Raw genomic sequence first — 15,586 nt, forward strand, 5'->3', positions numbered from 1 at the left:
TATGACATATGTGTATGTTATAATTCTTTCTCGTGAATAGCACACACAGATTAGTCAATACATTTTATTTTGCATAACAAACATCACCAGTCATGGAGTTCCTGTTACAATACATACTGTACTTCATTCTGTAGGCAACATCATCCCAAAGAAGTCACTGGTGCAAGTCAAAAAGAGCATAACACATTAAAGCAATTGTCACACTGAAACACTTAGCATAACGATGACACGCACAAAATGAAGAAAAAAGCACATTCTTAAAATTTACCAAAAGCACAACAGCCACCTATCTGAAACATGTCACAAGTTAAATACTTTAATGCACATCAGTGTTCTATTTTAGCGTGTCTTTTTATCTTTTACAACTACTCTTAACTGGAGTTTGCAGCAACATTAGGTAGTCTATAAAATGCATACGAGTGGATTTTAGGCTTTGGTATACAGTTTCAGAAGCTTGTGTTGGACTAAATGACTTGACGGCCATCCAACAAAATTTTTCAAGGTTGCATTCTGCGCAATATATTGTATTTAAGGTCAAACTCACGGTCAACTGTCAGAAGGAAGGTATACATGTAAAACCGATACAAAGTACATTAAGACATAATTCATGCTGTGGACATATTTATCTTTAAAAATACTAATTTGCTAGGTAAATGCTTTAATTTCTAGCGGGGACTTGGTCTTTTCATTCCCTGACCAAGTTTTAGGTCCAATCAATACACTCAGAGCCCTTTGTGAAATGGATTCGCTAAGGCAACATGTAGACCATTGAATTTAGGTTTAGGGCACCAAAATGCAAAATTAATGAAATGTTAATTGGTGTGCATGGAATTTGTTCCCACATAGTATTGTAAAGTCAAGAATCAAAGAAATGACTGTGGCCACAGGTTGGGCTAAAAGGGCGATAAATCTGTTGGACAGGACACAAGTGCATAACAATTGTTCCTAGAACTCATCACTTCACAACACGTTTCCAAGCATGCAAACCAAGTCAATTCTGAAAAAAAATTGTCATAAATCATTTTGTACTCCTCTGCACGAGACAACACCAGCCAGTAAGCTATAAGTCATTTTGCTTCCCAATTCAATGGTATAAATACAAGTAGTCCCTTTCAAATATGTTACGCACTAATAAAACACAGGTGCTGGTATTGAAATCCAGCTATTAAGACACTTTAAAACAAAACCATGGTAGGTAGTGGTTCTTGCAGTCAGATGTGCATGCATTGGATTTGTACTATGTTTACGACATGCCATCTTTCCTGCACACTGGGTGACTTTCTCATTGTACCCGAGCTGGGATGCATCAAGAGAGGTAGATGGTACAGTATTTGCGCTATGGTCTGTTAGTGCACTTTGTCCTACCCTGATGTCTACCAGCCAATCTAACTACAAACGGACAAAAGAAGCAAGCAGTTCCAACGACATAATGTGATCCTACATAGCGATGACGTTGCAGTGCCGAAAGAAAGCGAGTGTGGCGTCTGCCTAGCTTTTTGTTTAAACATCAACAGTGCAGAGAGGTTCACTTCCTGGCTGGGCAGATTCCATGATGGTCATCTTGGGTTTCTTCCTAGTTTCCTCCTATATAAATACAAACATACAGCTATTAAGTTTTTATTCAGTGACGATTGTGGGCACTATTCTGATTCTTCTGAGTAACGGAAATGGATCAAGAACTGACATTACAAAGCAGCAGAAGCCCTTTAGCGCCATATTCACCCCATCCATGCACGAGTATCACGAAAATTTGTGAACAAAAACATGTAAATGAATAGCCTTCATTCAGCGGCGTCTTTCACATAACGAAGCAGGACGGTGCTGTGTTCATGCAGTTTGATATGTATTTGTGATAAAAACTGAATATTAAAATTCTTCACACACACACCTCTTAGAAAATCCTGTTTTTTTGTGATTTAAAACAATGAGATCAGGGTAAATCATTAAAAAAAAAAAAAAAAAAAAAAAAAAAAAACAAACAAACAAAAAAAAAAACTTTTCCACCATTGTGATTTGCACAACTCAGAGAAAATAGATGGGTAAAATTCAACTGTGCACATCTTTATAACACCTTGCTATTTTAGATTTAAAGTAACTGACCCTGATTTAACTCCAAATCAAATTGAGATGTTCGGTGTCAACTTTTCCTGACATTTTCGGCCTTCTACCAGAATTGTCGTTTACGCTCCCTGAACATGTCCAAACCAACTAATTCAGGTCTCGCTGTCTCCAAAATATCGAGCCCTGGCAGTACCTCTGATGAGTTCATTTTAATCCTCTCGAACCTACTCATGCCTAAAGCCTGTATCGCACTGAGCGGCGAAGGTTTGGTAGAGTTTACGCATGGAGCAAATGTTTTTTCATCAGGGATCGTTGAAAGTTGCAAAAATGTACCCAAACGGTTTTTACTTCGCAGCCTTTTAGGAACCCTGATGAAAAACCAACATTGGCTACATGCACAACAAACACTCGCAAACCTTCACATTGAAAGTAGTAAAGGTTTATGAAATGATTCTTCAAAAGGGATTTTATATCCTGGAATTTTAACAATGGTGTATGAACTTCAGTTGCGCATCAATCTGAAGATGCGCTACAATAATTAATACTCAATGTGAATATAGTACAGACTGTTGTGAGCAAAGTGGCTTGTCACTTGCTCATTATTTTGTGTATTTTTGTCCAAAAGGGACAGAACAGGTAAAAAGAGACTTTGGAATATACAGTGGCGTATGCAAATTGCATCTACAAAGACAGCCTTTGATGATTTAAGATACGTTAATATTTAAACAATTGAACTACTTACTCTTTGTGCAGCCAGTTTCCTCATCTCTTCTTGCAGTTTATTCAAGATATGAAGGTTTGGTTTATTCTTTTTGGCAAACTGCTGCAGCTCGATCACACTTTTGTCTGAGTTCTCCTACATAACAAAACAGGTACAGCTAAGTCATTCAAACATTTACACCGCAACCTCACCTAGTACATAAATGTGGTTGGCGGCCATGTGCTTCTTTGATCCGAGTGACCTTCTAATCCTTACCCTCAAATGGATTGTGAGATTCAGCTCTGAAAAACAATGGACTCAGTCATTAGAACATGAAAACTAAAACCTACCTTCTTGACCATCTTGTTACTCTCTCTGCCATACATTCGCAGCAGTGAGCCCCAATTCTTCACATGGGGATGAAGCATTTGCAAAATCTTCTGAGATGCTAACTGTTTGCCAACTCTCTTGTTCTTGCCTGGTTGAATGGATTAAAAAAACACTTTAGAGTCAGGAGTCAATCCAAGTCACATTATTATCATCCAACATGCACATTTGGCAATAATTCAAATTCAACATCACAGAAAATTTATCTTCAAATGACTCCAAGTGTGCACTAGCGACCAAAAAAATGTGGAAAAAAAGGAAACCACTTACACCAACCACGCACAGTATGCTTCCCACAAGTCATCACATATTCACTCTTCTGATTCTTCCCTGGTATCACCTCAAATTTTATGCTAGTGTCTCCCATCCCGTGGTTTCTAGAGGTAGCAGAATTACAAGAATAGTTAATAATGTGCAAAGAAAATTGCATGCCAAGGTTAGTTGGAAGCAAATGGCAGATATGTATTAAAAGGCCAACTAATTTGATTTCATTATGTTCTATCCACCTTAATCCTTGGGGTTCTGATGTCAAAACCATTGTAGTCGCGACTTTCTATGAGACATCGGAAGTCGCAGTGAGCATCTTTAGTTTCCCGAAATGGTTTATTTGAACTTTTTTTTTTTTTTTTTTATCCAAAAGTTTCCTTTCTGAAACAATGATCAGCCACCATCTTAACTTGTTCACACAACACAACTTGGGAACTTGCTAAATTGTTCGCGGTTGTACTAACAACCAGAAGAAGTAGAATCTGTGGCTGCAAGAACAATGAAACAGAATGTTGTGATAATTGGTAGCGTTCCCACCACCTACCTGGGGATGAGCAACGCAGAAGGCTGAAAATCTCAATTTGAAAACAATGTGGCCATAATTCTCTTTAATAATAGGCGTTTTTCCAAGTAGTCACTTTTTTCCAATTTTCTCCAAAATGAATAAAGTAAATTACAACCAATTTCAGTTTCCTGAACAAAAAATATATAAACTGAGCTTGTTAGGGAAAAATGGGCCATCTTGGATCTTGTCCTCCTTTTGATGGGCTAAACCTCTCGACTATGTTGTCCCAAGAAATTCAGGTACATTTTCATGGGTATGGGGATAAAACACTTGAGTATTGGTCATGCAAAAACAACATGTACAGTATTTTCAGAACAATTCCTATGTGATGTGTATTTGGCTTATGGGCCTAGAAATAAGGCTTAATAATGAATTGATTTGACTTTTGTTTCTAAACTATTGACGCAACTGCTGGTGAGGGAGCAATATTTTCCACTGACCTTTTAAGGCACTCATGAAGAATCTGATACGGTGAAAGAAGCCCGGCTTTGTTGGTCAGCTCATACACTCTTGAGTCTTCTATACTGATATGGTTAAAATACTGTGGGGGTAAAACTCTCAACATTACTGCTGTTGTCCTTTGTGATTACAGACATTCACCTTTACACAGACGAGGAGACGTATGATGCTTGCTCACTCAAATATTGTTCTTCAGTAAGAATTTTATTGTACCTCAAGTTCGTCTGCCTCAATAGGCTTTTCCTCTGAAGTCTGCTTCACAAAGTCCGGTATAAGGATTTCCAGTATGGCTCTTGCTGCCGTATGCAGAAAATTGTCAGAGTAAGATGATCAAAGCAACATTTAATCAATCCCACTACACAGACACCACTTTATATTAGGGATGTAATGAAATTCAAACAGCAAGATACGAAAACGATCATGATATTGAGCGGAGTTTGGCGATGGAAATAAACAATATAAAAACACAATAGTGAAAAACAAAATCACATATTGAAAGAAAAAAAAAAAGCACAATATTGTCACAACAGTGACAGGTATAGGATTGGTCAGTTTAATTGGCTCAGCAGCGCAAAGTATCTCAGACTATGTAATTCACAATGCTGTGTTCGACTGAAGCAGGCAAAACGTCAGGTTTTGTGACAAAACAGTGCTGCTTTTAACCTCATTATATGCCGACAAATAAAGGGGCAATTTTAATATTGCTCTTATCGTTACATCCCTATTTTATATGGTATTATGATATGCACCATCCCACAAAGTGTCCAGTTAGATTACCAGCTTTATTCTTGGCAAGTTTTTTACTACTTGCAGTCCCTGTGCCGTAGGTGACTCCGTCTATAATGACGCATGCGCCAAAAGGTTCACTTGGGTTCTCTGCAGGGGACAAAAACAAAGCTCATTGACTGAAGAGGCTGTATACTTCAACCTTAGAGTGTCAGGGGGCTTTCAAATCTATTTATCTCAAGACAAAACTTACCACATTCAAAGAAGTTGTAAACAGGCCGAACCTTAAGGACACGCTGCATATATTCATGTAAGATGCAAACTTCAGACTTCCCATTGGGATTGATGACAAATTCTGATGAATAGAAAGCAAGCCAATGCAGAAAGAGCATCATTACCTTCATTGCTGAGTCAAAAACAAAGTGTTAGTCGTGTTCGACCCTTGGCATCGCACTCAAGTCAAAACCAGGCCAATTAAATATGGCAATAATGATTCCACTAAAAACAAAGTACAGTGAAACCCCGCTACTTCGCGGTTCACCTTTCGCGGGTTCAGTGCTTCGCGGGTCTAAAAAAAATATTCAAAAATTAAAAGCTTTTTTGCCCAGGCACGATCGGGGCTCTCCATTCGCTCCGCTCCGCGCGGGCATTGTAGTTTCGCCGAGCGTGCGCCGAAGAAGAGCGTGGGCGAAGAGGAGAGTGGACGAAGAAGAGCAAGTTCCCCCGGGCACGATCGGGGGCGACGTTTCGCGCGGTTCGGACCGTACCAGAGCTCCGGCCGGCGTGCGTGGCAGTTAAGCCGAAGAGGAGCACCTTCCGCCCGGGGCACGAGCGGGGCGAAATGAAACCGAGTTCAACCGAACGGAGACACGCTTCGGGGGAGCAAGTCCGGCGTGCGTGACAATTAAGCCGAAGAGGAGCACCTCTTCCGCCCGGGCACGAGCGGAGCGCGAGTCTGTCAGTTATGAATGAATGAATGAATAAATAAATAAATGAAGAATGCCTCCTTTCATTTCACTGTCATGATCCGTGCCTGTCATGCCGCGTGTGTTTTTGTTTTTTCAGCTGTGTGGGCGTTCCTCCAGCGATCGTCTCGCGCCATGCCGTCAGCTGCTGCGAGACGCGCCCACCAGCCCCGCACCGGATTCCCATTCACTCACTGATTACACTCACTATATAATCCACCTACACTGAGTACCTGGCGTCGGATTGTTATCCTACTTGCTCCCGTACTTCGATCATTATCTTGTTCAAGTGTTTCTTGTTGTCGCGTTTTTCTTTCATTTTGTTATCAGCTACAGCTCGGCTCGTTTTTTGTTCTCTTTTTCTGTCGATGATTGGTCTCCTCTTATTCTTCCGTGGTAAGCAATCTTCGTTAGTCATTCCTTGCCTTTTGCAAGCGTTTTTCGTTCTATAGTTATTCCCTTTTCCTCGTGCGAGTGTTCCACCAGCGCTTTACGTTCTTTCCGCCGATAGATTGGTATTTTATATATTATAGCCGATAGACCCTCATAGTCCTAGATTCTAATTGGATACTGACTATATTGTGATTATAATAAATATCTTTGTATCACCACCTTTTTTCCTGTGTCTGCGTTTGGAGAGCTGGAGGATCATAACATTCACAGGGCACACCGGACGGCGTACCAGCAGGTAAAAGTCAAAGTAATTAAATAAATACAAAAAGAAGTAATTGAATAAATACAAAAATAATGGCTGGGGAATAAAAAAATAAGTTTTAATAATAATAATGAGGTTTTTTTCGTTATAACATGAATTTCACTCTCTCTCTCTCTCTCTACCCGTATTCTATATGGTGTACTGTATACAGGGGGGTATACTGTATAGGTTTTTTTAAGCATTTTTGAAGGGGCGCCGCTACTTTGCGGATTTTCAGTTTTCGCGGGTGGTCTCGGTCCCCATTAACCGCGATAACCGGGGTTTCACTGTGGTTTTAAGACGAGTGGTCAACGCTAATGCATGCAGTGCAAGGGAGTTCAGTACACTTAGATTGCATGAACATTGAATGAAGGCTGATGTAAGTGTATCAACAATTACTGCTTTGGGGTAACATCTAACGCAAATTAGCATTGACAATGCACGGGTGGAGGAAATACTGCACAATGCATGACATTACGATGTACACCAAGCAGGAGTTTATCGCCTTTATCTTATTAACCAGTTAATTTGACATGTTCATAGTTGCAATGACCTCTTATTAAAAAAGAAACACATTTTTAAATCGATAGACCAATATGAAATATTTATATCGTGCTCTACCCTTCAGTCATATTGGCCAGCAACATTTCTTTCTCAAAGACTATTCATCTATCAATTAATACTCAATTGTCATAGAATATTCAATGCATATTAAACAAAATTTGCGGTATGTATATTTTGAATTATAGGTCAACATGTAAAGTGACTAATATATACATCAATCTTCTAAATGGTTGTAGGAATGACTTTCTTGTTGAATTTCCTTTCCAAAAACATCTCTTTTACAAGCTGAGAAAAGGGTTTGAAGGAAGGCGGCCATGCCCCATTTTGTCAACCTGAGTAAAATTCAGTGGGTCATCGCTCCTAAAACCCTGCTCTGACTAACCTAAAAGGTTTTGTCATCACTATCAACAAATACAGCGAGTTTTATAAAAATGGAAATCTGCTTGGTTAAACTCACTTGGCTGATTTGGTATGGAATGACCCGACATTGTAATAGGATGCATGTAATGTGCAAAGTTGCTCCTCCACTATTACAATGTAAATGCTTACGTGCGGTAGACGCTATTCCAAAGCAGTATTTGTGACTTTCAATGATCATACAATGTAAGTGTAATGAACTGATACTCTAATGATGCATTGACCAACTGTCTTATGACTACTTCATATTTTTAGAAGAGTCATTGCCATATTCCATTCATATTTTACTTGCCTGATTATGACTTGAGTTCAATGTCAAGGGTCGGACATGGCTAACACTGTCGCTAGCACGTTAGACAGGGAACTTCCTTTACTTGTACACCACATGTGACTAATCAAGTTAGTGTGTATGATATTTTATAGCGTTCTTCTGAGTTCACTGGTCAATTACTTGAATAAAGTCACACCACTCTCTCGTTCAGCTCGAGTATGCCTCATGTGAGTGGGTGGACTTCTTTGTTCATTCATTCATTTTATCAAAAACATTTTCTATAGATATCAATCACGTCAATACATACTGATATTGAATTATCACCCAGCCTTAGCACTAAAGTTATCCAATTTAGCGGATGACAGGCAAAGACAGGCCATCATTAATGGCGGCGAAAAAATATCTACAGTAAGTCAGAAGTGTCATAGGGATATTCAACATGAGCTGCAGTGTATTTTACCTTTCTTAGTAGGTGCATCTTGGACTGACAGTGTAATGAGCTTCTGGTTTGCAGGCAAGATAGGCCTCTCTGATTCAGCCTGTTTCCTCTTCATGTCTCGGTTAAACTGCCTTCGCTCAGCCCACGTGCGAAATTTCTTCACCGTCACTTGTTCAAAGTCAAAGCACTTTTCCAGGTATAGGCGAAAGTCTTCAAGTTCTGTCAAGTATTTATAATGTTAGTGGTTTATTTAATGGCAACACCTTTGGGTAGAAATAGTTCTCCAAACACTTAGAAATGTGTACCACGTTTCCCCCACATTAATGTTATCATTTGTTTTAAATGGATCTACATTTCTCTTCCTTTTCATTAGTTGTCAAGAATACAGTGCTGTGCAGAAGTATACTTCTAACAATTTTGATACTATTTGTAGCCACGGTGGAGAGTTGGGAGGGGGGCACAATAGGTCTTCTTATTCTTAGAGGGCCGTAAGAAAATAATTGAGACGCACTTAAACTAAAGCACACACTGTTGTTATAGGCTAAATTGAAATGAATCCTAGACAAACATACTTTAGGTCCAAATTTGCATTGAAAAGAGCTTACCAATGGACTCATCCTTGCACACCTCCACTTTAGCCCTAACTTGTCCAAGGGCTCCTTGAGCAATGTCGCAGGATGGCGCCTCTTTAACAGGCTGACTGTTGTTGGTCATGCCCTCCTCCTCGAGGCCAGAGTCAGCAGGAATGGAGACGGGCACATTATCATGCACTTCAGCTGTGTTGTCTGCGTTCTCTACATGGTCGTCACCATTTGCTTCCTTGCTGGGCTTGACAGGGAACTTTTCTGCTGGTGGATCCACAACGTCATTCAGTTCCTTCTCTTCATGTTCCTTCATCTTCTTATAGTGTAAGCAGGGGATGCTGCTGGTTGGAGGATCATGTTTCTAGATTACAGGAGCAGACCAAGGGTGGTTAGACAAATAAGCGGCCATAAATATTCACACACTGACATCATTCCAGCTCTGTACGACACCACACTTGATTTCAAATGAAACAATTAAGATCTGCTTGAAGTGCAGACTCTTTAATTTGAGGGTATTGACATCCAAATCATTTAAAAAGTCAAGGAATAAAAACACATTACACATGTTCCTTCCACTTTTTAAAGGGACCGAAGGTATTTGGACAAACTAACAATCATAAATTGAACTGTCACTTTCCAATACCTGGCTGCAAACATTTTGCAATGAATGACAGTCTAAAGTGTAAGGTTGAATATATATTTTATCCCATATTTTACTCTATTAGTATTGCAAAAGAATTGTTCCACAGTCTGACCATATGGATGAGAAGACTTCAAGAGAAGCGGATGCCTGAAGACTGGATTCAATAGCTGCAACATCAAAGGAGGTGTGCCCGAGACACACCTCTGAAACAACAGGACTGTGACTTCAGTGCGAGAGCACTAAAAGGCATATCTGCCTTGTCAATCAGTTAACGACTGCCAGTGATGTCTGATTTGCCTCTCGTGTCTGAAATGTTTACATGTTCCTGCGGGTGCTCCCCCCTTCATTCTTTTGTGCAAATACATTGTATTGTTAGGGACTTCCCTAATAAAATAGAGGGCTCGGCGGAGTGTGCTCCAGAACGAAGTAACTGAGCACAGCTCCGTTCGTTCTCCTCGCGAGTAAAAGATCAACTCTTGTCTTCCTTTCATTCATTTTGCCTATGTTTAGTGAATGCTTAGGTGATTGAACCTGACATAAAGTCTGGAGCCCATGGACATCACCAAATGCTGAGTCTCATCTCTGGTGATGCTCTGCCAGTGCTCTGCTGCAGCGGCCTTTGGTTCCCACTTGTTCTTTAGACAATTCCATTCAGCTGGGAGTGAGAACTCTTCTACCACTCCAAGTGGATTAGAGGGCGTAACACTGGCTAAAACTGCATGAAAAGTCTGAGCTTTGTTCTCTGTGTATATACACAGGATTTGAATTGAGCTAAACCCTAATTAAGTTTATGTCATTCAGAATTTTTGTTCTACATTTAGCCAATGGAGCAGGTATGAAATATGGAGTGGACCATGGCCAAGCAAGACTACCTGTTACACATCGCTATCTCAAAGCCACTGTCATGGTAGGAATGCATGATTATGGAAAAAATTAAGATTGAAATCACGATGTAATAAAATGCAAGCCGCGATCCCGATTCATTATAGTTTAAACTTTGTAGTCCCAAAAAAAAAGAAAGATACAATTAAATGAAGTGCACTTTTACAGTGCTTTGTTTAAACCATTTATTGTCCAAAGCGCATCACCAAGCAGCAAATTCACTTTTTGGGAAACATACTGAAAGCTCTGCATGGTAAATTGCCCTCTGGCAGAAAAATCTCAATACATTTTTTTTTCTAAAATCGTTCAGCCCTAGTAAACAGTGAAAAAGCTAAATAATTGGAGATGTACCGATCCAATCATGTTATCGGAATTTGAGGCAGATCATGTGATTTTCAATTGATCTGATATCAGGTCAAAAACATCGGTTCTTATTATTTCATGAACATTCAAAGTTCACAAAGCTGGTAGAAAACTGGTGAGCACATCTGGCTCAAAGTGCAGAAGTCGAGGGTTTAAATCCAGACCCCTGTTTCCCAGTGAGGACTTTGCATGTTCTCCCTGTGCCTGCGTGGGTTTTCTAGAAATGCATCCAAGGTTGGCTAATTGAACACTCTAAATTGGCCCCAAAGTGTGTGTCCTTAAGTGTCATTCTGAGTGTGAATGTTTGTCTTGCGTGCCCTGCGATCGGCTGGCAATCAGTTCAGGGTCCACCCTGCCTAAGCGGTATGGATAATTGATAGATTGATTAGGTCCTTATGCGCTTATGTTTTTTTTTTCTTTTTATAAATGACGGAGTTGAAAGTGACACCATTTCTATTTTTAGACACCACGGGATACCATATCACAGTAATATAGCCCAAACTTATTGTACATCAATATTAATATAGATGGTAATAACTAAGGTTCAAGGCTGCAAACTTCAGGTTGGGAGATGACCATTCTACCACCATATTATATCTACAACAGGAAGTTACCACTGTTCTGATGAAGCAAAACAAAAATATGAAAATTACCCTTATGCTGCCTGATCCAAGGAAATAGGGCCTGGACCAAGTTACTACTCTGGTCTCTCTGTGCAGGTAGACTGGAATGCCGGAGTTGTGGAATGTCATGATCCATCCATCAGGAAGTGGCTCAGTGGGTGGACGTCCCCGGCCTAATGCATATATACAAACGTACGCATACATAAACACACATACACACGCACGCAAGCAGACATACACGTTCCAAAGACAGTTTTTAGCTTTATGTACTGTAATTATTTACAGCAGTTGTCCAGAAGTAACACTGGTCTCATTATTTATTACTTATAAATCTATACCATAACCTTGCATTTTTAAATATACATCATGAAAGTATCAACATAATATTGATAAGGTCATTCAAAACAAAGCAAATCTTGATTTTTTTTATTAGCAATGCTTTGATGAGGAATGCAAGTTGTGCAAGGAACTGACCTGCAAGGCTCTACACTAATATTTTCCACTAGTTGCACAGGTGTGCCCAACTCCATGTATTTAATTTTTACATTTCATTACGAGGAATATGGAAAATAAACCAATATCCTTTTTATTTCCATCTCACCACTCATCTGGACATTCACCTCTTTAAGCATCTGAAGCAATTTACCCAGCTAAACTTGGAATGCTACACAAATACAAACAAAAACGTTCTAGTCACTACTGTAGGTATGAGGAAAATACGACCCATTTATTATTCCAAACATTTGGATAACATAAATTTAACCACAGACATGAGAAAGTACTGCAAAGGAATAAAATAATTGCAAAATAATTTAAAGCAATGCTCTAGACTGATTTTGAACTGGTTGGAAATTGGTATGCTCGACTTTTTTTTTTTTTTTTTGCGCATCTTAGCCTTCCGGCGGCCAGCCGCCTAAAACATCCAACCCAAAGGCGGGCTCACTGAACTAGCACTGTAATTCTCATTCACTAGCACTGTAATTCTCATTCAAGTGAATGACAGCAGTGAGTGTGCTCATTAGTTTATTTACTTATTTTCACCGTAAGCTTAAATATTTATGAAAATATATACAGGTTTTCAACTTGGTCAACGTCGGCTGGTTGTAATCTACAACCTGTAATTAATACGCCACCAATATCTTCCTTAACTCCATCACAGGAGTGGCTGTTTTAATCATGTGGGCTCTGTTACATCCAAACACTGCTGGATACAAGACCAGTAGCGGATTCTGGATAGGAAGGCTTGGCTATGAAAGCTAATATCTGAGATTTTGGATATAGACCGATAGAATTTGATGCAGTTTTTTTTGGCTGATATCGGCGCAATATCCAATGCAAATAATGGAACCCCTCCTATTATATATTTCTTAATGTTAGTCTTTATGCCAAAAATAATCATCTGCCTAAAACAAAAAAAAAATCCATATCGGTCGGGCCATAATACAATTTAAGGTTTGGTATGATAATTATGAACATTTAAGAATGCATAATAAAAACAAACATTTACCACTTACTTTTCAAGACCGTTTTAATTTTGGTCATCATGGGTTGAACACTCCCTTCACCGTCTGACTGGTGATCACTGTCGCCACTGTATTTGTCCTCTGCTAGACGCATCTTTTTGGGGACTGGCATGCCTTCCTCTAGCAGAGCATCAACGTCATTGTCGAATTCCTCCTTTAAGAGTTTGAGATTGGCCAAGAGTTTCAGGACAGACATGGTATAGAGGGAGTATATGCACAAAATTCCACAATTAAATCTTGATTTTAATAAGAACTTGATGATAAATGATGAATTTTTACTGCCTTAATTTGAGTGTTAGATCAAAATCTTTAGATGTCTACCACATTTGGAGACTTTTTTGTCAAAAGAACCAACATTTAATTAGTCAATCTCCTAGCTGCCCATTTTTTAAATTATCTTGTACCTATTGGAAATTTTCTGCATACTCGTGATAACGTCTCACATAGACAAAGAGGCTTGTTGCCGTAGGGTTCATTTTGAATGATCATAAATTACACTTCTGGCTCTCCCCACCAAATGGACTCTCCAATCATTGCAATGTAAATCAACAGATACTGACATGACAGTATACTATTATAAGGTATATGGCATGTATTTGCTGGGCTCTGTCTAAAGAGTAGAAACAGAAGAGGAATTTCAAAGGCCTTTACAGGTTTAATATGTTTTGTGTTTTTTGGTTTTGTGTTTTTTTTTTTTTACCACTGATGGATATGAAACATTACCAATTTAAGGGGAATCTTAAGGAACAGTATAGATTTAAGGGGTTATCTCACCTGCCAGTCCCATCTCCATCCTTCAGCTTCATTTCAAATGGCCTTATGTTAAAATGGGATGACACTGGAGTACACCATTACACTGATGAAGGGTTGCCAATTTCTTTTTTAAAGCGATGCGAGCATCAGTAGGAACATATACCTTGACATGAGTGTTAGTCACCATTTTTGTAGAAGAGGAAAGAAAATATACGTTGACAGTGGTAGGAAGACAGACCTACCTCATACGTGAAAGCCATGGACTCATCATCTGCTTGCTCCTGCTGAATTCTGACCCCGGACTTAAAGCGGCCATTTTCTTCATCTTCATTTTCCATGAAATTCTCATAGAGGTCATCCAACTCATCCAGGACGGCATACTCTACTTTGGTCTCAAGGTCTGTGTCAGCCTCCAAAACACTATCTACTCCATGTGTTGTTCCTGAGCTACCTTCAGCTTGCCTCTGATCACCCGAGAACTCCAATTCACCATTAATGTTGTCTAAACAATCATCACCAACTCTCTCTTGCTCTTCACCTGTATACAAAACCTTCCTGTCTTTGCTACAACTGCTTTCAGTGAAGCTAACACGAACCTTAACATCCCTAAGCAGCTTGCTATCTGGGAGGAAATTGATTACAGGGGCAGCATGACGAGCTGTTCTGGGGCACGGTGGGTTGGAGTTACTGGCCTCCTTTGAGGGCTTGCTACAGAAAGCAATTGTGCCAGTGTTGAGGGGCTGCTGTGGATTTGCTTTGAAATCCCCTTGGGTGCATATGTATCCATCACCACCAGAGCTAACGTCCATTACCTCTGCGTCACTGGACGTTTGCAGGGGAGGTGGTGGAGGTGCTCTGCCTTCACCTTGGCCAAAATCGTTAGGTGGCTCCAAAGGGAGAGGTGGTAGAACATCACCTAATTCCATTGTTTTTATCCAATATCTAAACGTCGTTCTTCTGTGTATGAATTAGCTTATAAACTAACCTGACTGCTTGTTCTTTTCTAAAAGTAGAATGCATGCAGAAGCACATTCCATAAGAGAACACGTATCAGAGATGGATAGGCTAAGCTGACTACATTGTTCTTTTCATTAATGTAGACAGCTTTCAGAATCACTGTCTCAATTATTGGAAATCACAATGCATTCAGCCTAAAGTGGGATCAAGACAGCGTTCACCATCCTCCTGCGATTCCTCTGGCAGCTAGGAAAAAATTAACAGTGAAAGCACAATCAGCAAACATTTGGTCACGACCACCGTCTATGCCGCAATGCCAAGCTACGAAGAGTCGTCGTGAGTAAATGACTACAATGGGTATCCAAGCAATATATTATTCAATTAAATATGCACATTACCCAGATCGTCTACAGAAGAGCAGAACGGGCCCTACTAGCATTAGCATCAATGCTAAGTGGCGAACAAGCGACCATCGAGCTATACTGCGTTCCACATACTGTAATCATATAAATACCTAAGCCTTTCAAGCTTTCGTGGGCTCGCGTGAATACTCACCAGTACATGTAAATTAACTATGTCGTCAGAACCTAACTACCTATGTAACGTGTCTTATTCACCCAGACTCGTTCGTAGTCCCGCCATCTTGAAGAAGTGCAGAGCTGCACTTCATCTCAGGTTCCGCCTCGCAGTGCCGGCGTCTTTATTATTGGTCACTCGCGCTGTCAATCAAATACAGCCACCGG

The 15,586-nt window shown here is 39.9% G+C and overlaps 1 protein-coding gene across 2 annotated transcripts; it reads right to left on the bottom strand.

Annotated features, from left to right (window-relative positions):
- Positions 1-50: 50 nt before the first annotated feature.
- Positions 51-15,567, bottom strand: dgcr8 (DGCR8 microprocessor complex subunit). 2 transcript variants are annotated; one of them, XM_088300794.1, is made up of 14 exons: positions 15,461-15,567; positions 14,129-15,089; positions 13,125-13,287; positions 11,641-11,783; positions 9,121-9,460; positions 8,537-8,734; positions 5,419-5,520; positions 5,217-5,315; positions 4,653-4,735; positions 4,421-4,521; positions 3,419-3,525; positions 3,112-3,239; positions 2,804-2,917; positions 51-1,584 (listed from the first exon to the last, which is right to left on the bottom strand). In XM_088300794.1, the coding sequence occupies exons 2-14, from the start codon at positions 14,810-14,812 to the stop codon at positions 1,501-1,503; spliced, it is 2,346 nt and encodes a 781-aa protein (XP_088156920.1). In that variant the 5' UTR covers positions 14,813-15,089; positions 15,461-15,567; the 3' UTR covers positions 51-1,500. The 2 variants fall into 2 exon arrangements, with proteins under 2 accessions (XP_088156920.1, XP_088156912.1); XM_088300786.1 differs by having other exon boundaries at positions 15,399-15,530.
- Positions 15,568-15,586: the final 19 nt, after the last annotated feature.

The sequence above is a fragment of the Idiotropiscis lumnitzeri genome, chromosome 1 (genome assembly GCF_059441095.1).
Source record: "Idiotropiscis lumnitzeri isolate Australia: NSW breed Sydney's pygmy pipehorse chromosome 1, RoL_Ilum_1.0, whole genome shotgun sequence".
Taxonomy (NCBI): Eukaryota; Metazoa; Chordata; class Actinopteri; order Syngnathiformes; family Syngnathidae; genus Idiotropiscis; species Idiotropiscis lumnitzeri.